The sequence below is a fragment of the Lacerta agilis genome, chromosome 15 (assembly GCF_009819535.1).
Source record: "Lacerta agilis isolate rLacAgi1 chromosome 15, rLacAgi1.pri, whole genome shotgun sequence".
In the NCBI taxonomy this organism is placed as follows: Eukaryota; Metazoa; Chordata; class Lepidosauria; order Squamata; family Lacertidae; genus Lacerta; species Lacerta agilis.
The window spans coordinates 3894943-3921491 of NC_046326.1; the positions used below are offsets into that span (position 1 = coordinate 3894943).

General features: G+C 42.4%; 1 protein-coding gene across 2 annotated transcripts in view; it reads right to left on the reverse strand.

Annotated features, from left to right (window-relative positions):
* Positions 1–26549, reverse strand: part of EBF2 (EBF transcription factor 2) — a 257342-nt gene that overhangs the window by 217442 nt on the left and 13351 nt on the right. For both annotated transcript variants that reach the window (XM_033171853.1, XM_033171851.1), the window contains exon 6: positions 20187–20255. In XM_033171853.1, coding sequence (XP_033027744.1) covers positions 20187–20255 — 69 coding nt within the window. The remainder of the gene's footprint in view (positions 1–20186; positions 20256–26549) is intronic.

A 26549-nucleotide genomic window follows, 5' to 3' on the forward strand; every position in this document is an offset into this window, starting at 1 on the left:
ACAGGAGCTCACTCCGTTGCGGGGATTTGAACTGCCGACCTTCCGATCGGCAAGCCCAAAAGGCTCAGTGGTTTATACACCACAGCGCCACCCGCGTCTCCCCTCCACAGACTCTATATAAACATCATGGATTATCTTGTGGGTTTTGTGTGAGGCAAAACTTCAACACTTGGAGACTCAAGCAGAAGATGAACAAAGAAGAGAAGGTTTATTTTGCAGAACAAAGTTGGCAAAACATGTGTCAGGAAATAAAGTTCTTTTAGGGCACACTGAACTAATTAATAAATATACTAAAACTAGCGGGTGTTATCCATTCTTATCTATTTCTGTTATATATATAACGGAAGAAAGAAGTATTGCTAAAGGTTAGTAGAAATTGATTTATATGAATATTGAATACTGAATCGGATGTTATCATGTTGGTTTTGTATTATTTTTAATTTAGGTATATTGGATTGTATTATTTGTCTGTATCTTGAGGTTTTACTTAAGGAAGAACTCAATCTGTAACTTTCAAATTTTATTTTTCTTTAGTTAATGTTTTTATTTCAATGGGTTTTTTTCTTCTGTATTGATGCAATAAAGTTAATTAAAAAAAACTAGTGGGTGTTACACAGAGCAAAGCAACTCTATCTCCTCTCTTAAACCATCTCCTTATCTGAGGATTCTCTCAGAAACAGCTCCTTTTATTTTCCCTCCCAAAGTGCTGGCTCCACCCCCTCTGGCTAGCTGTCTTGGTAGCCAATCAGAGAGAGGCTTCAGCCATCTGGTGGGATCCTTAGGCACTGCATCACTGGACTCTGGTCTCGCTCAGCTGTCTGTTACACATGATCTGAAGGTACAAGATAATATAGGAGCCCTGATAAAGTTACAAAAGGTTTGATCTGGTCGATACCTGGACAGGAAATAGCCAGTCTGTGGTTCATTATGAAAAACAGCCATGATAACAAGGTAATCAATACAGGTGTAAGGCTGGTCCCATGCATTCAGTTGCAAGCCTTTCAAAAACATAAGAGAAAATATAATGAGAAGAGTACCTCCTGAGTTGCTCCTGTAACTATTTGAAGGGCACAGCATACACTAAAGAGAGGGAAACATTATTTTACACACACACACCACAATTTGCAGGCTATAATAATATGCCATAGACTAAAATCACACACACGTTTGCTGTGATCACTTCTTTCTCAGGAATGGCTGGGTGATTAAGTGATGAAAAAAGATTAATGAGATATTAATCTCCTCTAACCTATGTCACTTACATGCCCTCTGATGGCTGTTTAAACCTAGGCTGACATTATCAGTTACACCATCTATGGGTGTAGCTATGGTGTGATAATCCATACCATGACAAAGTGCTGCACACTGTCTTCTTCTTCCCTTTTTAAACATGTGTGCAGTGTTAGAAATTGAGATATGAAAGCTGGGGGCTAAAAGGCACCTTAAACCTGGGTTGTGGGTGCAACAACGGAATGTCTAGGCGTGCTTTAAGAATACAAAACTGAAAATGAATGAACTGCAGCTAAAATATTATGTTTATTTTTCACATGGTGTAGTACTTCCCCTGCCCACCCCCCTAATATTCTTAAGAGGGTCTCTTCTCCAGTCTTCAGAGATTATCTAGAAGTGGGGAGGCAGAAAACTGCAGTTTTAATCTGAAATCTTAGGCGCAGTACTGCACCCATAGCTCAGAAACAGCTCACGCTAATAATGATATTCCCTGTTGCAAAATGCACCTAGAACAATGGGAGTTTCAAACACTGCATGTGTGCCTTGCAAAGATCCTCAGTTTGCTGAAGGCCTCCCTCGTCCCATGTCCTTCCGTTCAATCTTTTTTGAATTTGCTCTCTTTATGCAAGGAAATGAACCTTTTAAAGAAACTTACTTAAAACAGCACTTAACATTTTTATCTGGGTTCCTTGTCTCCCTCTGAAAATAATTAAACATTTTCTCTGCTTCAAACCGACACACTGAAGCCATACCTGATGTCTTTAGACAGCATTAGCCAAATCTTATTTACCACTCTTCAAGGTCCAATAAATTAACTCTTCCTATGCCACCTCTTACACACAGAGAGAGAGTGAGAGGGAGAGAGAGGGAGAGAGAGAACTTGATTTTCTTCCAACAGCAATATTCTTTAAAATGATGAATGAAAACCTTTTCTGTTTAGCGCAAGCACACTTTATTCTGTGGCAGTGCTTTTTTTCTAGAAAAAAAAGTTTATTTCTAGGTGCTGGTACTCAGCATGAAGTTGTTACAGTAAGTGCCACACTTTTTAACAACAACAAAAAGAGGTTCTGGTACTGCATACCCCTGAGTACTCCCTGAAAAAAGCCCTGCTCAGTGGTACCTTTGCAGTATTGACCTCTAGCACAGCACCAGAAGAGCAAAGCAATTATTTCTTTCCTTTCTCATATGAACTTCTCATGAAGAGCATCAGAGATCAAAGCAGAACCCAAAGGAAGTGTGTGTGACTGAGGTGGAGGCGTGTCTGACTTTCAAGCAACAGAAAGGCCACATCCACGTGGCGGCTTGTTCTGTTTACCCAGTTTCCCTAACCCTAACTGTTAATTTCTGCATTACATTTGAGCTTTCACATGACATAAAATCCTGGAGGGTCACATTTTATCCCTAAGCCTGACTCCACCCCTTAGGTGATGTTACAGTTCTTTCAGGTGTATCCATAGTTGCAAGTCAAGGCCCCGAGTTCTTCCATTTGTTGAATAATAAGACACTTGGACACCATATTTTAGGTTAATGGGCGAATAAAGGCCACAACTTTATTGGTTACAGAATGTGAGCAGTATTGGCTTAGGCACTGGAAATGAATTAAATATATCTGACTCCTTCCCGCCATGCAGGGAGTCCAGTGAGGGTCAACCACCAGTAGGGGGAGCCCTGTTGATGTACATCAACTGAGAGCTCCCCCAGGGTCCCCAGGGTCGTGGCATGACCCTAGCCCAGGCATAGGCAAACTCGGCCCTCCAGATGTTTTGGGACTACTAGGTTGGCAGGAGCTGGGACAGAGCAATGGGAGCTCACCCCGTCGCAGGGATTCGAACCGCCAACCTCCAGATCTGCAAGTCCAAGAAGCTCAGTGGTTTAGACCACAGCACCACCCTATAATTACCTGGTTTGGAATACAGCTTTGTCCAGTTATAATGATCTGAGGTGTTACAAATTGAGAGTTATTGATCTTAGACAGAAGAGCCTACAAAGATATGTGTGTAAAAGAGCTGCTGCCTAAATGCAGCTCATTCAGATCAGGAAATGTCCCCAAGCTTTTCTTCCAAGGGTCAGGATCATCCCTGATCTAACTCCTGTCTCAGTAGCTCAGGAAACGCACAGTTCTCGGGAGTCTTTTTGAAAATAGCCATTTTCCAGTGGTTTGCACAGCTCTAAGACTGTGTACACACTACGCCTGTAAAGCACACTTTCCCCCCTCAACAAATTCTGGGCACTTTAGTTTACCCTTCACAGAGTTACTATTCCGAGCAACCATTAACAAACTACCGTGCCCAGAATTCTGTGAGGGAAATAATCTGCTTTGAGTAAGCTTTAAAGGTATAGTGTGTACACAGCCTGAGATTTGAATTAGAAATGGGAGGAGAACAGCTACTCTTTGAACTTCACCTTTCCCCAAATTTTTGGTGCAGTTTTGTAAACAAAACAAGTGCACAAAAATGCATATTTAATGAAAATTAAGTACAAAATCACATTAGGTAAAACTGTAAAAATGCATATATGAGGAGAAACACACACACACAAATGTTCATGCTGGCTTTTTTTTTTTAAAGGGAGAGGGGTTAAAGTAAACTGAGGCAAAAAATAAATTGAACATAAGGCTGGAAAAAATAAGAAACTGAGAACACCAAAACTGACCAATTAATTCATCTCTAGCTGTGATTAATGTCAAGAACTTGGAGTGAAAATATATGAAATTTTGAGGCAGCAACTGAAAGCTTATTGGAAAATGGAGGGCTTTTGTCAATAATAAAAATGAAGGCAAAACTAAAATCTTGACATTGTAAGCAGAGAGAAAAAGAGAGCATAGAAAGCAAACAAACTTTTTCCAAATGCTTACTGAGAAATCCCATAAATACTGGGTCAATTCCAAATTAAGGTGAGGGGAATTTAGCCATCACTACTCGCCATCTGCCTCTTGAGGGGATCTTTCAGGAAATGCATTCATTCCTTAACACGCAAACATGATACCATCCATGGGTGGGCAATTTTGGTTTCTCATTTCACAAGCCTTAATCCAAACCAAGGGTCCCCAGGATTAAGGAAGGGGTGTAGCTCATTTGAAACCTGCTATTTTAAACGAAGCAGTTAATGCAACATGTAGTTCAGACCTCAGAGACTTCACTTCCAGAGAGACCTGGGAAAGGATTTGAACCCTGAAGAAAGAAGACTCTAGCATCTCATTGGAAGATAGGAAGTTGCCTTGTACAGAACCAAACCTGTATCAGAATCAGTATTGCCAGGGACTGGACTTGGACTCTTCTTCTTTTTTTTATTAAAGATTTTCTTGATTTACAGCAGTAATGCAATGTCTCTCTCGTATTTTTCCATATAACATTTTTACAAATTGGTTGTTGTTGTTGTTGACCTCCACATGTGGTGGGAGTGCCCCAAAATCCAAACATTTTGGACAACAACCGCACGAGAAATATGCAAGATAACCAAGCAAGTGCTAGAAATCACCCCAGAATTGGTCTTACTAAACATCTTCCAAGACAACAATGCCCATGTACACCACAAAGAACTCATAACCCATCTACTCTCAGCAGCCAGAAACATCATAACCAGACACTGGAAAGACCTGTCAGGAATAAGCATGAGTTTGGCCAAACTGCGAGAGGCAGTGAAGGATAGGCGTGCCTGGCGTGCTCTGGTCCATGGGGTCACGAAGAGTCGGACACGACTGAACGAGTGAACAACAACAACAGTATGGGAAACAGCCCTTTTAGAAAAACTAACCAGTAAGCTAAAACTGACAAGGGGACAAACGGAAGAAGACACCTTCACCCCCGTATTGTCCCCCTTCATCACACACACAGGACTTGGACTCTTCTGTGTGCAAAGCAGTTGCTCTACCACTAAGCTCCAACACCCTCACACAAGCTGAAAATTAGCAAGGCATGTCCTATATCCATTAAAGGGGACAAAATAGGGACAGTCAATTTACCAAGGACAGGGAACACACACACACGGAGCCGGCTTTCATTTACTGGGGCAGTTGCAGCATATGCATTTAAGGGAGAGGCACTGGGCTGCATGAGAAACAGCAGCGACTCTCCTCATTTTACTCATTGCCTAATTGGTTCACAGTCACCGAGACTCAAATAAGCCAAGTGTTTAAATAACAACTCCAAAGCCACAGTAAAGATAGAAAAAATTATTGCTTCCTGTCATGGCCAAATATTAAACACAGCACACACCTAATGACTCTATTACTCTCTGGGGAAGGCGCTTTATGAACAATGAAGTCCCAACAGACGTGCACTGTTTGGACTCGGAAGCCTCATTATGAGCTCACTGATCCAATACAATTTACAAGCTCGATGGAGTCCTCTTGAAATTTAAACACACACATACGAAACACAAAAATACAACCACCAACTGGAGTTCTAAATAGAATTCCGACAAAGAAATTAGCTTCAGGACTCTCTATTTGGAAACAAAATAAACAGAGAGGGGAAAGGAGATGGGGCGGGGGATACAAGCACTAAAGGGTTGGGGGGGGGGTGAAAGGAAAGGCAGCAGGAGAGAAAGAGAATGAATGAATGAAGCCTGTTCATATGCTCAGGGTTTAATTTGTGTTGTGAGAGAGGAGGCATGATGATCCAGTGAGAGAGTTTCTGCACTGGGCACAGCACACTGCCTACCCAGAAGTCAGTTCCATTAAAGCCAGTGGGCCATAAACCCAGATAACTGTGCACTGACTGAACTTTAAAACTTGTTTTAGACTGTAGAGCAGGTCTCATGCCAGGCAGCATTTTTGCAGGCTGTCTACTTTTGCATCGTCAAAAAGAAGCAGACAGGAGGGTGGCACAAATAATATTTGCATCTGTTAATCTATAGGTCCTTATGTTGATTTACATTTCTTTCTGCAAATTTGGAAATCATGCTTTAATTTAAATAGAAATGCAATATATCTTGCCACAGTGGGGAAGGTAGTTCAGTCGGCTGCCCAGATGCTAAGAAACTGAGAAAAGCCCTGCTGGATCAGGCGAGTGGCCCATCTAGTCCAGCATCCTGTTCTCACAGTGGCCAACCAGGTGTCTATGAGAAGCCGCAAGCAGGACCTGAACTTAGCAGCACTCTCCCATCCTATGGTTTCCAGCAGCTGGTATTCAGAAGCATACTGCCTATGACTGTGGCAGTATGATGGTGATGATGGACATCTTCAAGACTCCTCCTGCTCTCTCTTTTCACAGTTCTTCATCTTGGATTGGACAGTCCTTCAAACAGAAGAGTGTCCACTAATTTAGAAGCAAGGGGTGGGTGTATTCGACCACCATGCCCTTAATTCTTCTAGTTAAGCTTCGATATTTATGCAGGGGGTGGGTGGGTTTCACATTTTTAGCCCTAGTTACGTGAGATAAACGACTGGTGAGAGCACTCTTTAATCCTCTACCTTCTGAAGGCTTTTATCTCCCATTTCTTGTGATTTTGCTATCTTATGGGCAGTCCTAACCCTGATATGGTGGCTGGGTTGCGAGTTGGCATATCTCCCCACCCCTGGCTAATTTGGACTTGTTGGCCCTTTTCAAGTCAAGAGACAATGGAGTGCACCTCTGGAGGTGAAGTCAAACCACTGGAGAATCACAGTGCCTGCTGTGGCTGCAGAGACTGGTAACTTGTACCTACTGCTGGTTTTGCTACATTAGCAGCACCAAAGTGACCTTTCTGGGGCACAAGCCTGAGCTGTGTGTTTAGAGGTCCTGGTTCTGCCCAGAATGAGTATAGCTGGAAGGCAGCAGAGGTTTAGGATCAGAGTAAAAGCCAGCATTTCTACATACACCGGCTGATGTAATGCCCTGCTGGGGGGAGCTAAGCTGGTGGAAGTTAAACTGGTGTAAATGGCAAAACTGGGTGCGTCAAGGTCAGGGACTGGGTGGGGAAAGGAATAAACTGAGTTGCATTGCATCCCAAATCCCTTCATTCGCTGGTCCCTCTCCCACAGAGCTCAGTGCAACTTAAAAACTACAGTTCTCAGAGTTCCCCAGGAAAAGGGGACTTACTGTTAAGCCACTCTGGAAATTGTAGCGCTAGGAGGGGAATACGGGAACTCCTAACCATACTCAGCACCCTTAAACTACAGTTCCCTGGATTCTTTGGGGGTTGCCGTGACTGTTAAAGTGGCATAAGACAGCTTTAAATTTATGGTGCAGGTGAGGCCTAATATGGCAGTAGATGGGGAGGCTTTGCACACAAACCCCTTGTAAAAAAACAAAAACCCAACCCATATTTATATTATTTTGATTAGCCTTTTAAAAATCCCTGTTATGAATTCTGTTGGAGTTAGTAGCTCAGAATTGAACAAAACAAAGTGTCAGAATCCTATGCTCAACTCACTTAATTCTCTAAGTTTCTGTAAACTATCCCTAAACACTTCAAGTTAAAAAGTATCTCTCTAAGCCGAAAGGTTGCGTGTAGGATATCAATACATGATGTAAGTTCTATATACTTCTCTTCGATTTATTAATCTTTATGCCCATATTTCTAATGTTACCAACAATCTTCATAAAACATATACATATACATATATTTGTTTCTGCTGTTTATATTTTAGTAACAAACTAATTAACCGAACTAATTCTCTCAGCCAGTGCATCCCCTCCATGCAAATCATTTCCTTAATAAACATATCAGTTTTGCTCATCTTATAAACTTGTCTCTAATGGTAGTGTTAATCCCATGTCTGTTCTTCAAGAACAAAGCTGCTGGGTTTCGGTAAGGTACATTAGTTTATTTTGGCAACAGAGTTTAAAGGTGGTACAGTGAAGACAGAATTCTCTAAGTGTGAGCAGGGGTGAGAAGGAAATTGACTCAATATGCATAAGCATGTGGACTTCCCCTAATCACAATTCCCAAACTAATAAGCAAACTGAAACACAAAGCTATCCTTCAAAATTTGCAACTCTCTGAATTTCGTGATGCAATTCTCCAACTTTAAAACATGACCCCAAAATGCATATATTAGTGGGGGAAATGTACAGAATGACATATGATGGAGAATTCATTGCAAAAATGCATCCCTTGTTATGTAATAGAATAACAGTAATAATAAGAAGAAACAAATTATTTAAAAACATAAAATAATAATTAAAACAACAATAGGCAACATTGCATACAAAAATTGCATATGTTAGGAGAAATGTGCATAAAAATGCGTATATATTTTCCTGCAGACTTTTCATAAAAGAAAACATCACAAACTGATATAGAAACGGGGTGAAGGGAATTTAAGGTTGTCAAAATGAGGAGCCTGGAAAACCTGGAATTGACAGATTTTTCCATCCAAAACTATCTGAGAACTTTTGTAAACACCAGCTGACATCGCACTGTGATGTTCTGCTTCTTCAAATGAATTGCGCAAGTGGGACTTACTCTTCCCATCTGCAGTCCCCTATATACTTCCCAAATTTGCTCTAGAGGTTTGGAAGACCACATGGAGCAGAGTGAGGTGGGGCTGCAGGGAGAGGAGAGGAAAGGAGAAGTCCCGCTGGATCCTGTGGCACAATGGCGGGTGCCTCACAGACCCATACCTCAAAAGGTTTTAAAAACAGGGAGAGAGAGAACATATCCATATGCTGAGAGAGGCATCTAGTCCAATCCCATGCAACTACAGTGGTACCTTGGTTGTCAAACTTAACCTGTTCCGGGAGTCCGTTCAACTCCCGGAACCATTTGAAAACTAAAGCACGGCTTCCGATTGGCTGCAGGAGCTTCCTGCACTCAATCGGAAGCTGCGGAAGCCACATCGGATGTTCAGCTTCCAAAAAATGTTCGCAAACTGGAACACTTACTTCCGGGTTTGAGGCATTCGGAAGCTGATTTGTTTGGGAGCCAAGCTGTTCAACAACCAAGGTACCACTGTATTGTGTTATCCCCAAGCCTCTGAAAGAATAAAACTATTCCTGGAGGGAAAAGATCTCTCTCTCTCTCTCAACCCCCAGGGGCTTCTGAGGAATCACCTTGCCTTGAAGGGAAGGGAGGAGAGACAGCCTACAGCCTCTTCAAGATAAGCAGTTGCTTGTCTTTTCTGTTTCATTGTATAATTCATACTGGTACTTAGAATTGTGTTCAGCTAATTTACAGTAGGCACACTGAAGTTAATGGATCTAGGTGAGTCATGTTCATTCTTTCCAGTGGGTCTATTCTGAACAGGAGCAACATTTTAATTTAATTTAAATATATATTTTTACGGAAACAACTTTGTGATATCCTCACACACAGAAAATAGAAAAGCTTTTCTTCTCTCAGACTCCTGGTCTTCTTATTTGTCCTCCTTTTTCACTACTTGTTCTTTTCCTTATTTGCAAGCACCCTGGGAAATACAGTAAGAAACAGACCATACTCACAAGGGACAAATATCCAACACCCAAGGGAATCAACTGTATGTATTAAGATTTGACAATGTCCTTTGTAATATGTTCTTGACAGCAGCTGCTCAAGAAAGAAGAATGCCTGTCCTAGTAGAGACTGGTCCATTACAGCGAAGGGGAGGCTGCCTTTCTTCTGCTTTGCAACCAGCCCAGGGTGTGGCTCTGCCTGCCAGCTTAGACTCAATGCTGCCCCTTGTAGAACTGAGCAGGGAGGAGGGTGGGAACAAAACTAGAAATAATTGGCTCTGCCTGTCACTGGCTCTAGATTGAACTTATTCTTGGTCTCTCTGCCTTCCATCCTGTCAATTCTGAAGGCCAACTACCGTCGCTTGCCGGTCTCCTGTAGATGTGCTAGACTTAAAGCAACTAGCAGGCTCATTGTTAACCTGGATTTCAGGCCTGACATTTGATGCCTGAGGTTAAGATGTTGCTGAGAGAGGTATCTAGTCCAATCCCATGCAATGCAGTAATCCTGCCCACAACTGTTCCTGGGCAGGTTTGAACCACCAACCTTCTGGTTAACAGCAAGATACATTGTTCCATTGTGCCATGCTTGATCCGATGCATTAGCATTTGGGATGTGGCTTCATGCTTCTAGCTTTCTGTTTCCCAGGACCTACCTTTAGTCTTCCTAATAAGAGAGGATATCTTCCAAAATAAATCATCATGAAGTCTTGGAACCTGCTTTGGCTGCAGCAGAGAAGTCCAAGGTGACCGTCTCAGCTCCAAATTGCTAGATTCTGTATGTAGAGTCTTCATCATTTTATGTATTATGTTTTCACCCTACGCTTCTTCAGGGAAGAATGGGCATTTGGTGCTAGCCTGGCACTCTCTAACCACTATACAACACTGCTTCTAGGGAAAGGATGGTTTTCTCCAGCAGGCCCCTGCTAGTGATCTAGAAAGCCTCAGAGTCGAGGCACAGTTGCTTCAGTTCCTTTTAAGAAAGCTCTTCTCTGACCCAATTCTGCCCCTCCCCTCCTGAGTCACCAACTCCCCAGCAGGGCTGACCACGAGAAAAGGATTCTCCTTCAGCAAGATGCTGGAAAAAAGGAAGCCATCAGCTTGCTGCATGCAGAAGGCAGTGGACTTTTCTCCCGCCTGCTATGGCCATTGCTGACATCTTTTTGCTTTCAATGTTATCTGGTTAGAACTCAGAGTACTTTAGCTTCAGGATGGAGACAGTGTGGTGAGGAGAGAAGAAATCCAGTGTTTGTTAAAAGGGACCAAGGCAGCCATTTGTCAAGTGACAGGGCAAAAGCACACCAAGTTACTGATTCCTCACAAACATCCCCAGCTACTAAAAAATTAATCAGCAGCAGATGGCACAACAGCAGTTCGTCGCAGGAGAGCCAGGCTGGAGCAGCAAACAAAAGCATTTGGACTCGGCAGGACAAGTGAGGAGATCACTGCAAGCTCAGGAGGGGAGAGGCGTGTGTGCAGAGGGGCTTTTGGCCAGCTCCCGTGGAGAGGCAAGGGAAGAGAGAGAGAGAGGTGTGTCTGCTTTGACTCTCTTGCACCACAGTAGGTAACAAGCAGCCTTGCCTTGACAACCATGCAGCCGACAGGGAATAGAAGACTTGGAAACAGTTCCAAAATATGCCATGGCTGGGTCAACTTCCTTGGTTTGCTTGGGGACATGCAAGGTGTCTGCTTGCTCCCATTTATATAGCATAGGAGTTGTAGCCACATTTTTACTCTTCAGGCAGTGCTTCTCAAACCTGAGTCTCCAGCTGTTGTTGGACTACAACTCTTGTCATCCCTGACCACTGGTCCTGCTAGCTAGGGGTGATGGGAGTTGTAGTCCAACAACACTTGGGGACCAAAGTTTGAGAAACATTGGGAACACTTTTATCAGCAGTTTGTTAGCCATGGATCCCCAGAGCAACTGGGCGATCCATGAGGCAGACTGAGGCAGCTGTGGTTGTGGTGGTTTCTGGGTTCTGGTGAGATCTCACAAGAGCCCTGTGGAATCTTGCAAGAGCCCCACAAGATCTAGCAGAGGCCTCCAGAGGCCTTGAATGATCTTCCTGAGATGCCTTGTTTACTTGGTTCCCAGGAAGATTGTGTGAGGCCTCTAGAGGCCTCTGGGGGATCTTGCAAGGTCCTTGCCGGAAGTCACAGCCATGTCACCCTGGTAAGAAAGACTTGGGTGGGCAGCAAGAGGGGTGGTGGGTGGCACAAATGCAGGGTGGCACCTTCCCATTTTGCTTCAAGTGGCAAAGCAGAATGAACCACCCCTGGAAGAAGGCAGGCAGGTTGGGGGCTGGCTGAGGACAAACTGAGGTTGGTGGGACAGTGCTCTATTTGCCCTGATGAACTAACCTGATAGACTGTAACTTTCGGTCTTCCTGGGTGTAATTGTAGGGCATGGGCAGGCCAAAAGCAGGTTGGGCTCTAGTGGTACGTCAGAGAGTAATTTGAAGTAGATCAGCAAAGTTTCATATTCCCTATAGTTTGACAGCAAGTGCAGTTGGTAACAAAGTGTTGCAAAGTCAAGTGCTTCGTGATCAGAATTCCAGCTAATCAAGTCTACACATACATCCTGCACTGCACTCCAGTAGCTGTAAATAACTCCATGCCGACTGAATATGCTCAGTCTGTATTGGACAATTTGGGGGAGGTTTCTCCTTAGGTTTTTTTCCTTAACAGGGGTGCCAACTATAGGGGGTGGAAGGGGCTTCGGCCCCCTCAATATTTGTGGACAGGCAGCCCCCAAAGAGACTGGCCTCCTGCCTGCAAACACGCCCTCTGCACTCGCCATCCCTCACCGCCAACACGGAGGGTGATTTTTCTGTGCTCTCCAGCTCCTGCCACTGGCAGGAGGATCTCTGCGGGGGCGCCTGGTTCGCCCCCCCCCAAAAAAAATTGTGCATGATGTGCATATGACGTCACACAATGCCATGCCCCCTCAATGTGGGGGGCAAGTCAGCACCCCTGTTCCTTAAGAATTCTTTTTGTACTTCTTCAAAACTCAAGGTCCCTGCCCCACACCCGAATTTGCTAATACTTGTGTGAGACTGATGCTATCTTGATCACATAAACAATGGCCCTGGCAGCCTAAACATTAGAAATGAATTGAACTATTATAGGATGTGAAAGTTCTTGGCCACAATGGGCTTTTTGCTAATTGCTCCTTTCGCAGACTCAGTGTTCCTCACCTGTAAAATAGGAGCATTCATTGGTTGATTTGAGAAGAGACATTTGCAATTCTGCTGGTCACTTTTAACCTCTTTTTCACAGGTTGCCATCCACATGTACTAGTCCCACCCCTCTGGTGTCATGTGCCCAGGCCCCAATGTCCACATGTCAAGTGAGAGGTCGGCAAAGCAACGCCAATATGTGCACTGTTGTACATGAGGAGGTGCTGCTGCATGCACTCAGGGCCCAGCATGACTGGGAGTCCCAATCAGGTCAAGCTCCTACGTGTTCAGCTACATGTGCTCAGGTGCCCTTTGCAAATGGCCAGATCACTGTGTGTACTTTGAGGCCACGTGGCCAGCATGGTGCATGATGTCAGGGCAAGGCCAGCCTGCATGCTCCAGATCTCACTCCAGGTCCTTGAATTTTCAGCTTTCATTCATGATAAAAATAAGTCTCTAGTTCTCTTACTTGTGGAGATGTTCCAGGTTCTCTAGTTTTCTGACATTTCATTTTATTAATATTTAATACAATCAAATATATTTAAGCTTTTTGAGCTACTGGTAATTATGATCTGGCTGTTCCAGAAAGAATCCTTCCACTGCATCCACTCACTGTGAAATTTCTAGCTATGAGCCTGCCCTTATAGACTTTCAAGGGTTATTTTATCCTGTGGGGTACTTTAGCTTGGGAAACAAGGACCTGAAACCTGGTACTCCTGAGTCCAACAATCCACTTGTGACTGGGGGCTTGTTGCTGTCAATGCCTTTTCATCCTTGCTGTACAACAATAATAATCCTCAGATTCCTAAAAACCAAAGCTTTCACTTTAAAAAAAAAAAAGCAACCCAAGTTTCTAGCCCTCATTTGTGCTCCACAGCAATGAGGGCTGGAAAACCTCATGCCTTTATTTTTAAAGATCTAAAACTCTTAAAAATCTAAGCTTTTCACAAATATAGTAGATACAGCGCCAATTTCTGGACCTACCAGACCATTTGGAGATATTGGAAATTAAAAGTTATGTAGAAAAATGAATTCAACATTAACAGAGATGCAGTTATGCTCACTTTTGAATTATAAAGGGGGGGAGGTGTATGCTAAGGCTTTTGATTTGACTTGGGAAAACTCAATTTTCTCACATATTTTATTTCAAAGTGTATTAAAGCTACAATCCTATGCACTCATAAGTATGATGTAGACATACTTAGGCCTTTGCTATAAACCTGAAAATTTTGCTTGATAAATCAGAGGCAAACAGCATAAAATGCACACTAGGGTTATATTTGTTATGGCCTTGGCTTTTACAATAATAACTCTTACCAATGAAAATTAAGAGGGAGATAAAGCAAATGGGTGTTTGCATCATTGGAATGAAGGCTGCAGCAGAAACATCTTGTGCTTTGGAGAAATTTTGGAGAGTGTTCAAGGTTAAAAATGTTGACAAGAGGAGTTTATGTTCTCCAACCACAGATTCCCACTCCCCTTCTTCCAACTCATTTATAAAGCTAAAGAAGAAAGATACTATCCATTCTGAAAGCTGCTGTCACTGCTTTACAGAACTGGACAGCTCTCTGTACAGTAGTGGGATTTAGCAAGTGCCGTGGGGGCAAACTAAAAGAAGCAGTAGTTATGTCGCTCCTTCTTTTTAAAAGGAGAGATTCTGGAAAGAAGCTCTGATCAATACAAGAGATGTAGGAAGCTGCCTTATACAAAGTCAGATCATTGGGTCCATCTAACTCAGCATTGCATACTCTACACCAGGGGTCCCCAAACTAAGGCCCAGAGGCCGGATGCAGCCAAATCGCCTTCTAAATGCGGCCTGTGGGTGGTCCGGGAATCAGCGTGTTTTTACATTAGTAGAATGTGTGCTCTTATTTAAAATGCACCTCTGTGTTATTTGTGGGGCCTGCCTGGTGTTTTTACATGACTAGAATGTGCGCTATTATTTAAAATGCATCTCTGCGTTATTTGTGGGGCATAGGAATTCATTCATATTTTTTTCAAAATATAGTCCAGCCCCCCACAAGGTCTGAGGGACAGTGGACCGGCCCATGGCTTGAAAAGTTTGCTGACCCCTGATCTACACTGACTGGCAGGAGTTCTCCAGGGTTTCAGGCTGGGATGCCTCATTTAAAGCACATGATTCCCTCCAAAGACTCATGGGAACTGTAGTTTACCCCCCACAGGCCTACAATTTCTAGCGCCCTTAACAAACTACAATTCCCAGAGTTCTTTGGGGAAAGTCATGTGCTTTAAATGTATGGAGTGGCTGAGACCAAAGACTAGAGAGAACATTTATCCAGGCTTGAAACAGTCTGACCTACCTCACAGGAACATTGTGAGAAACTTATTACTGTGAGCTCTTTGGAGGAAGGAATGGAACAAAGTGGTAGGTTTTAAGAACCATGTTAACAGGATACCTCATCACTATCTTGGTACCCATTCTTTTCCCCCAGTTTCCTTTACTTCATTTAAATCAAACAAACATACAAATACTTAATGAATAAGAACTGACAGAATTGAGATCTCTCACTCAGAGAGAGCACAGAGGGAGAGGAATAGTTTAGAGTTTCAACGTCTTCCATTGATTTATAAGTATAAATTATTATAACAAAGTTAACCGTGCCATTTCTTCTAGTTTAGTTATGTTCCATCGCATAAGAAAGGCTTCCCAAACTCAATTTTGCTTGTTTCATCACACCCAAGTACATTTCCTTAAAAGCCATTATCTTACACATCAACTCAGTATGGACCTTTCTACAACGATCTCACACAACAATCTCTTTTTGTTATTTTCCCCAAGATTTTTAAAGCAATAATCATCCCACTCCCTGTCAGCAAATTCCCCCCAAGTTCTACCAAGTTTTATTTCCAACAAAACTTTTCATGTCAAGTTAATAAAATAACTTGTGCTGTCCTTTTGTTTACCAACAGTATCCTTTTATATCTGCAAATTAACTCAGAGGTAAGCCTTGCTGAGTTCAGAGGGACTTGCTTCCAAGTAAATATGGGTAAGATTGCAGCCTTGATCAGTTAGAGTAAGTAGTGCGATGGCTACTCAAAAATAAGTCTGGTCGTTTTAAATGGAGCTTGTTGTTGATTCCATGCGCACTGGATTGCAGACTTAAAATAAAAATTGTAAAGCACACACTGATTGGCATGCATTAAAAAAATGCTCTGGTTAATTTAAGGAGCATGTGTTTTTTTAATACAGGAGTCACTTTAAAAGAGGCATGCACCCTTGAAATGCCTCTTCTCAGTAAATAAATACATACTGTACTGTACTGTTAAGTAATGGTGTCAAGTAGCAACTCCTGGATGCATCATCTAAAAACAAAGGCTGTGTACACACTATACCTGAGCTGGAAAAGGGATCTTTTTGTGGGAAGGGGGGCATGTGGAAAGGGCAGGTGCCATACGGGAGGGATCATTAGGAAAGAGGCTGGATGTAAATGTGCCAGCAGCAGCACAGTGCTGTACCACAACGCCCTAAATTGTTGGAACAGCTGAAAACTGGGAAGGAGGCACCTTCTGCATCTGTCACCACAGCCAGGACTATGAGACACATCAGTAGCAGCCACCCAGGGAGGGCATCCTGGCCTGTGTGGGACTAACATCTAGCCTCTGCAACAGCCAGGAAACTCAGCTGCAAAAGGGCATTTGCTGCGATGCTGAAGAACAAAAGGAGAGAGGACTTACATACATTGTTGCTCTGCTGCAGTTATTTTAACGGTTATTTGAATAAAATAGAAAATTCTTTCCAGTAGCACCTTAGAGACCAACTGAGTTTGTTCTTGGTATGAGCTTTCGTGTGCATGCACAGGGAAGCTCATACCAAGAACAAACTCAGTTGGTCTCTAAGGTGCTACTGGAAAGAATTTTCTATTTTGTTTTGACTATAGCAGACCAACATGGCTACCCACCTGTAACTGTTATTTGAATATATACTATAAGCTGCCTCGAGAACTTTGGTTGGTAGGCGGGTATAAATAAATTTAGAGCACATGGCTACGCCCAGAGAATCCTGGGAGCTGTAGATCTGTGAGGGGTATACTACAGTTCCCATGATTCTTTGGGGGAATCTGTGTATTTTAAATGTATGGTATGTATGCAGCCAAAGTAAGAGTCTTTTTTCCCTTTAGAACTATGCAAATGTATGCGTGATTAGTCCATCACTGAAAAGTCATATGTTGAATAGATAGCCATTTATTTTAATAAATTCTTAATAATTTTATATTTCTATAATTTTTGTAAAAATTGCCATTTTGCCCCCAAAGTACAGTTTGGCATACATATGACTGGTGAGATGAGCTCCATTGGAAGGGATGTCTAGGGAGGTGACTTGCTTATGTCTCTGGCGGAACTATGTCAAAATGCAACAATTTTGGGGGAAATTGCATGAGACCTGTTTGTATAAATCGCAAAATTCGAGCTATATATTAAGATCTTAGCTGTCCTACTGGAATGATGGAGACCTAGGCTGTTTCTGTAAGAAATTAACCCATAACCCTTTGACACCTAGATGTAATAGATGTGGGCTGATGAACTGATGGAAAGGGATTGGATACAAAGCATCCAAATCTGGACTGTGCAAGAGAGGGATGAAAACTGGATCACTTCAGAAAAGACTGGTGAAAGCAGACCACTGCGTGGAAGACAGGTGGCCAGATCAGGACTGTTGTGTGTGGGAAGAATAGGACTGACCCTTTCCTTTTACGTATCATCTTCCCAGTGCAAATCGTACTCCACCCCTCTCATTTCTGTTGTCATTGGAAGGTGCTGATTAATGAAAATCTGACATCTTCAGGGACAAACAGATGCTGGAGGAAGAAGCAGTTTCTGGCAGGAAAAAGGCACAGAGAGGAAATTATTAACCCCTTCCTCCACATGTGCCACACTTTCAATCTGCATAGGAGCCCTGCACAGTTGCATTTTGCAGAATAATAATAATAATAATAATAATAATAATAATAATAATTCTGCATTAAACATGCTTTATAGAAACCTCTGAAAGTAGCATGATGCATTGCCCCAAATGCTATCATTTCACAGGATTCCTGAAGTAATTCCAGGTATGATTTTCACATTCTGTTGATCAAACCTCTTGAATGATTTTTTTTTTATTTACTAAAAAGCACCTCCCAAAATAATAATAATAACCAGGCACCATAAAGTTAATTATTTAATTTTACTTTTTAAAAGTAGCGGATGAAAAGCACTATCCATAACTCTCTCACAGGAGGAAATGCTTCTAAGATAGTTCCTAATGCAACTAACATTTATCATGCAGAAACAAATCAAACAAGTTTTCTTCCCCCCTTCAAAATTATTTCCTTATTAATGAGCAAAATTCATGCCAACTTAAACAATTAATTAATCTCATACAATTAATAGACGAGGGCTGCAATTCTATAGCCAGCTACCTGGGAGTAAGGTCCGTTGAGTTCACTGGGACTTACTTATTAATAGACTTCTATAAGGCTGTGCTATAAGATTTATTTAAAAGTCTTAAGTCATGCCCAACAATCCATTCACTGGGACCCATGAGGCAGAGTGAAGGAGCCTGCCTCAGGTGGCAGAATCTTGCAGGGAAGCGCCTCTGCAGGCATGTTGCCCTCCCCTGCTGCCACCAGGTTTGTGCAGTGGCAATGGCTTCCAGTGAGAGCTCACGGAACTCCGTGAGACTTCCACAAGTTCTTTCAAGAGATCCATGAGATCTCGCCATAAGCTGCAGCCATGTGACTGTGGTAAGACACTGAAACAGAACAGGCCGTTCCTGCCCTCCACCTTGCAGAACAGAACTTTGCAATGGTGTGATTTTGCTCACCAGTATGTCTGGAGGAAATGGGATTGTACCCTTTTAACTTATCACATCCATCCATCCATACATACATACATGTAAAACTCACACATACCTGCTTCCAACTCTTGAATTGTGTCAGAGGAGAAAGAGAAGTAATAGAGATGTTCCGATCACATTGTGAACCATCAGTCTACTCACAACAACAACAACTAATAATAATAATAATAATAATAATACATGAAATTTGCCCAACAATAGATGGGAACTTGCAGGTCATAGGGCACACCCTGCACAGGGCAGGACCCTTACTTTCGCACCGTGCTTCACAGGTAGCTAGCCTGGAGGACAAGATGGCAGCCTCTTCCTATTTCATGCACAGAAGCCAACCGGACTAGCAGCTGAATCTAACTTCAGCACTAGTAATAGAGGACAGTGATGAGCATCATCCATTGCATCTGAGGCAGCAGACTAGTTTACACAGAGGTAGGTGACTGGCAGGGTGAGGTGGTTTATGAGGAACAGCCAGGACGCTGCCACTGCTGCTCTCCAGCATCTGCCGCCTGATGCAGTTGCCTCGGCTCCATTACATACCTTCAGAAAAGGAGAAGCCACCACTTCCTGAGGCAGTCTGTTTGATTGCCAAATAGCCCTTAACTCAACATGTAGCTGAATTCTGCTTCCTTGCCATTTCCAAACATTGTCCTCTGGAGCAACATGAGTAATTTCAGGGAAATTGCAATAAACGCATTCATGTGGGTGATTGTCTGTGTTGTGTCGAGGGGTTCAGTCCACAACACACACAAACACTTCTAACAGCTTCCACCTACAGCAGTCATATTCAACTTAATGATCTATATTGATGCACAGAGTGTCTCTTTCAACCATATCCGAGACCTCCAGAGCGACAGGCACCACCAGACACACACACAAAAGCTTATCAGACTTCATGAGCTCATTCTCTCCCAAAAAAGTGACTGTTAATTTCACCACCAATATATCAGCCAACTTCAAACCCTGCTTACTACCAATTTTTCATTAGAGGCCCCAAATTGCAATCAGGATACAAAAGGGTACACTTTTTAACTCTGGTTCCTGCTCAGAAAGAAACAACTCTTGAGACAAAGCAAATGTGGAAATGAAACAATCTGCAGGAAAGTTTATAGTAATTCCAATGCCAGGCATTTCAAACTTGGCTAATGCTTTTTCCACAAGAATGTGCCCTGCAGCATCATTATTTTATAAAGGAATGTTAATGAATCAGAAAGCAGGACCTGAAATGCTATCTCTGTTCTATGTATCCAGCAGAAGCCCACCCCTCACCAAAGAGACAACATCAAGCATGCAGCGACACAATGAATACTTAGCCAAGCTTAGATAAGCAAACAGAAGGCATCATATATATATATTTTATTTTATTTTTTTAAAAAAACAGACATTCCATCAAAGAAGGCCAATAAATTTTGAGACCCTTACTCCCCGCCCCCCACAAAAATAGTAAAGCACTAACATCAACAGTTAAGCAGAGACTTGCATCAAGGTTCTTCACCTCATCCAGTTGCACATGATAAAAAAAACACCTTGCTCTTTGTTTTGTTGCTTTTTAAAAAACTTAACTTTATTTCCTACCTGTCGATGATCACGGGGTCTGAAGGAGTCTCGTTGCGGTTTCCACAGCTTTTCTTTTCACAACAACGGCTGGAGATTGAAGAAAACAAACAAAAAAAGGATCATAATTCACTAAGTATAACCAAGGTGGGCACCAGAGGCAGGTATCATTGGGCCCCACCTTCTGTTGGGGGCCCCACTGTCATGCTCCTGACTCCCCTTGGTCCTTCTCCTCTTTCTCCTTGTCTTCATCATACACTGCCCTGCCTTCTCCAAACATCTGAGCCCAGAGTGGGAAACCTTTTACAGCATGATAGTTACGTTCCTTTCTGGACAACCTTCTGGGAGTCACATGCCAATGGCAGACAGGGCCAAAAGCAAATGTGGGTGGAATGACGAATGTCAAATTTACCTCTGCACAGTAGGCTATATTCTACATTCCCTCACATGTCTCGCTTTGTCCTCCTTCCAGGCAAACAAGAGGTATTATCAGAGTTCAAAGACACATTCTAGTCAGGCAGAAACAACCACTGTTTCTAGGTCATTGTGGTAAATGGCTGCCCACCGTCTCCAGTCCACACCAGAGCCCCTCTCAAACCCGGGGCCAGCCTTGCAATTGCACCTTCCCAACTTTTTAATAATGTCATGATAAATACACAACAGCCCAGGCCTTCAAGTAATTTTTAATGCCACTGAGTGGCTGGCTCATTTCCCTCTGGTAAAATATTATAACTTTATATGTCTGCTGAATGTGCAATAAAATTTTGATCCACTTTCAAGGATATAAATAGTTAGGTTGCATGTATATTTTTAGAGTCTCAGATGAAATCAAGCACAATGTAACTAAATCGCAGTCACAAAGTGGCATGCAAGATGTACAGGGCAGCTTGCACAAGTGTAGCCCAGCAAACTGGACACAACTGCAAAGCATGAATGGTGGCCTAACTGAAGCTTGGAGATCCTTTTTGTTATCTGCCTGAAATTGCAAAAAAACGGGATGGGAATATCAAGAACCTGACACAGGAGCTCCTATGCAAGAGAACAATGTAAGAAGATTTGAGTGTTTTTGCCTGGCTGGAATATGTCATTGAATTCTGACAAACCCTCTTGCTCATATGGACTTAGGATAGAGACGAGAATGTGTGTGAACAAACCTACTGTAAAAAGGTAAAATTTGTTTAGCTACTGCTATCTCCCACCTCTCCTCCAAGGAGCTCAAGGTGGAGTGATATAGTCCCCCCCCCCCAATTTTTTCCCCACAACAACTTTGTGAGGTATGTTAAGCTAAGAGTGAGTGACTGGTCCAAGGTCATGGCTGAGTGGGGATTTGAACCCTGGTCTCCCACACCACACTGGCTCTCGTGAATTTAATTGTCCCAGCCACTTCTACCTTTGGCCTTGCTCATCACTGGCCCCTGGAAGCTTGCCCAGAACAGAATGCAGCCCTCAGGCTGTAGGCAGTGCTGAAATACTGAATGATCTCAACTGATATGACAGCTTCCTGTGTTCCTGTGCTGGCATAAGACATACCTTTAATATTTGGGGTCTGCAGTCATAGGAGCAATCGGGGCTAGAAGTGGGTGAAGGTGTATGTAAGTTCCTGGTCTATGATCCGCTGCCCCTTGTGGTAAACCACATGCTCAAGTAAAGCATGCTAAGAGAACCAGATGCAAAGTGAAAGCTATCTGTCTCATTTGCTTGCAATGGGAACTTTTGGAAGAAAGAAAGCTTGCTGGCATCACTGCACCACACTCACTCTTCAGATCTGAAGAAGTGTGCATGCACATGAAAGCTCATACCAAGAACAAACTTAGTTGGTCCTAAGGTGCTACTGGAAGGAATGTTTTTTATAATGTCCATCAGTTTCCTCTTTCTCATCAGTCTTGACATTGCCATTCTAGAATGCAGTAGGGAGGAGGGTGGGGACAAAACCAGAATTTGTTCGCTCCACCTATCATTGGCTTGATATTCATGAACCCTTTGCTCTGACCCCCCTACTGTTGGCCTCCTTGCTTTCTGCCCTACCTATTCCAATGAGACGCCACTGTGTATATCACAAGAAAGAACTGTAATGGGCTCAAAATGCAGGGGTGGAATGAGAAGCGAAACCTTTTTGCAGCATGGAATGCTGACCTACGATTGTTGGGGTGGGGTGGACAGAAGCAGGAAGTTAGGAGGAAGAGGAATGGAATCATAGAATCATAGAATTGGAAGGGACCACAAATGCCATTTGGTCCAACCCCCTGCAAAGCATGAATCGTTTGCCCAAGTTGGGGATTGAACCCATGACCCTGAGATTAAGAGTCTTATGGTCTACCAACTGAACTATCCACAGATGAATGGCAACAAGTAGGTGTGGGGAAGTTTTGGCCCTCCAGATGTTTCTGAACTGCAACTGTCATCATCTATTGCTTGCTGGGGCTGATGGGAGTTATATTTGAAGGGTCAAAGGTTCCCCACACCTGGCAAAGAGCAGAACTGGCTGGTTGGAACCCTGAACAGGAGTACCCTTTCGCACTGCAACATTTTGTTCCATGTCCTACTTGGAGACTCTTATTTCTCAGCCAAGAAATGGAAAACTGGGCAGCATAACTGTTGATTTTTAAAAGGTATTAACATGACTTGTGAAACTGCCACTTGCAAAATCAGGCAAAATCAATTTGGGCTAGCAAGTAGCCGTATGTTGTTTGGGGTGCAAGAATCCCCATATTGCAAAATGCCTCCTGTTTTAAAAAGATGAGTGGTTCCAATGCTTTCCTGTTAATGCAACTGGGTGGGGGAGTGTCCTACTTTACAGTGGACAGTCCTCTCTTTGGAGGAGTTTTATTTGAAAGCATGTCTGGCCCAATCCCAGTTGAGAGATAAAGAACAATAAGAGAGAGAAGAATTTGAGCTTGAAAGTTGTCCTTCCATAGTTAGCACCCAGAAAACACACTGAGTCAACACATAGGTCACTTTCTGAGGTGTATTGTGTTTTGGTTTTTAATTCCAGAAAGCTTTCTAAATGCATGCCTATACCTATAAATCAATACATGAAAGTCTGTTTCCCTGTTGCCTCCTTTTGGGGTATGTGGGTTGATGCATTTTTCCTTTTTAGTGATGCACATGCAGCCACCCTAATGCAAACAGCTGGCATGGGAGGGCTGGTTGCAACTGGTACTAAGGCAAAGGAAAAATAGTCCTATTCCACCAGATGAGACACTCTCATTCTCTCTCTCACACACATAACACCTTCTATTTACTTCTAAAATATATATTCTTCTTAACTATAGGAACAGTGTGACATCTAGTTTAGCACATCAGTAGATAGGATAGTTGCATGCTGGGGATACACACACGAACAGTGCTCAAGATGAAATATAGCCTTGGAAGAAACTGGATGCCCCAGAAAGCTGCCCATTTCAAAGAAGGGCTTATGTCTTTCCCCTCCCCCTTCCAAAATGGTTTTAAAATTCAGCCCTCAACTTTCACCAAAAAGAAAAAAAGAAAAAAATCTGTCTCTAATTTCAAACTCAAATAAGCACCCAGCATGGTGGCCTTTGTTTTGTTTTCTTCTCCCCAACTCCTCCCTGGCATTGCATAACAAAAGTGTCTAAATTCACACCATCTGGCCGATAAGACCTAGGCTCACTGGCCGCCTGGCTCAGCTGATTATGTCTGCTGCTGTCTAGTCTGGGCCTTGTGGCGAAAGTCACAGCTGTGGGTCTCGCTTGCACTCAATGCAACTCTGTTATTAGCCAGCTGTAGGCCCCGAGACTACTTCTGTTCACATTATAATACCTTTTCACCCCCCTGAGCATCAAGGGCACTGGGGCTTTCTGGCAACAGCAAAACAAAACAGTTTTCCTCTTAGTGAATAGTTGGCAAGACAGGGGGTGTGGGGAGGCAGGATTATTCCGGAGGCGAAATGCCTTATTTTTATCCATCATATGAGCAAAGAGTTTGCAATACGTTTGTATTCAGCTAAGAGGATCTATGGCTTATGTGTCTAACATCTCCCATCTGAATTATATTCTGTAGAAGTTTCATTTAACTCAATGAAGCTTCACAGAGCACACTTTAAAGATTTTAAGGTGTCAACACCAACAGCTTGACTCCACCCTCCAAGTACTAAACAAGTACACTAATTATTGTGAAACAGAGATTTCCCCTTCTTCTACCAGTGACACATCATTGCATCTGCATAAATATTTAGACAACATCCCTGCTAAGCTCGCATCTGTCACTCGGAGAAAGATGTAGGGTATGCTGGATACACTTGTCTGCATTTGAGCTGAATAGTCGTGCAGTTCCATATGACAAACCAGAAAGATGTTTATCTTCTGACTGAGGCTGAAAAGCAAGGCCTGTCACTCAAAGACAATGGGCATCCACTTGAACGGCAAGGCTAGTACAGTACATTAAATTTTGATATACTGTTACTAATGCAGGCTAAACTAGGAGCTTTAAAAATTGATGCTGCTTCTTAAGCAGCTCACAGTGAGATCTGATTATTGGGCTTAAAATAAAAGTGTCAAAATTAACTAAGCTCCAATAGGTTATATCAAATCTTATTCCATGTGAAATGCATCCTTATGCTCACTTTGTTGTTTTTCCTTTTTTTAAAAAAAATCCAATTATAAAAGTTATGTCTACATAAAGACTTCTCCTCAAATTACCCGATTAAGGTTTTTATAGAGAGCTCTTGATTTGGTTCACTAATCCATGCATTACATTGATAAGGACATCAGAGAATTCTCATTCTTCCTCAGTTAATCTATCAAGCAAGGTGGTTACATGTTAACAAATAATTATTTTATAACCAGAGAGCCTTTTTTGCCATCACATTAATGCAAAGCATTTGATGTATATGCCAGGCGTAAGAGTCCAAGAGTTCTGCCTGCATATTCATGTAGTATATGAGCAGAAACATAGCAATGTGGGGGAAACCACAGCCTCCATTTATGATATGTTATTACCCTTGCGAAAAGAATCTATAAAATGTCAATCACCCCCCTTTTCCTCATGTAATCACGCTTAGGTTAAAGCATTTCACAGGAAATGAGTTCCTATTTATAAAACTTCTTTTGAAGTCCAAAAGTACAGTGTGCACTGAACATCTCATTCCTAACTGATGACCAGAATACAGTGTTGTTCTCCGATAAGGATAAATATTTCACACAAAAAGATGCTATGTTTACCCTCACAGTCACACAAATTAAGCATGAGTTTTGTCTCACAAAATGGAACACTGTGCTTGAGATAATCAACAATTAATTATAATGCCATATTAATGTCAAGTTGTACTCTGTCACTAAATTGTGTATAAAATGACCTCCCCCCTCCCATATTTGTGGTGACCAAGCATAGTTAGTTAATGAAACTTGACTTACTTTTACTTGGTATGACCTAGGCAAAATTAATTGCCTTTAAATCCAATTTATTTCAGTAGAAGGAATTTAAACATATGCTTAACCTCCTTTCCCTTAAATCAATGTGAGTTAAATGTGCTCCGTTGTGGCTGGTTTGTGTCAACTGTATTTTGCACATACGAAGTTGATGCACTTTGGGTTGTATTCAATGTAGCACTAAAGTGAACATTTTGTCAGTGTGAGGATTTCTCCTTGTACAAATTCTCGTACTGCTATCCTAAGAATTTTATGTGCACGGATCACTGCTCAGATAGCAATACCATGCATGAACACAATCCTGGCACAGTTTTAAACCTCAAAACCAAAGTTAGGAAAATACTTTCATTAGGATCAACCAAAGTGGCACAAGACTGTGGCAAGCTTTTAAATTTTCCCACAAGTCTTTGTCAAGCAAGATAGTACACAATGTTGTGTGTGTGTGTTGGTGAAGTAACATATACACATTTGAAGTAACATATACGCATTGAGAGAATGTAAGGGCCCTATTCAATTTTAATTGTTACACAACACCTAGCAGTTTTAAGTACTAGAGAAAACACATATGGTCAAGCACTGCTAGACTAAAAAAAAACCCTGAAACCCTTGGACAATGGAGTCAGACTAAGATCAAGATTGGTCTCATGTTTCTCAACTGAAGAAAACACCATCTACCAACTTCACTCTAAGCATATGCATTTTTACTCAGAAGTAAGTTTTCATTGGGATGTATCCAGCAAAGTTCCACTCAGGAATAAACTGACTTAATTTGATGAACCCAAGTTAGCTAGGTCCATCAATTGCATCAGGTCTTCTCTGAGCAGGACTAACACTGGGTACAGCCATTGTACTTTTACTAACAGGGAGGTGTGCATAGGATTGCAGCTTTAACAAAAGATCACTGCCGATTTGCATTGTCATGTGCCAACTAGGGCTTTCACCCAGTTAACGAAATCATAAGCTGCAATCTTAAATGCACATAGCATGGAATAAGACC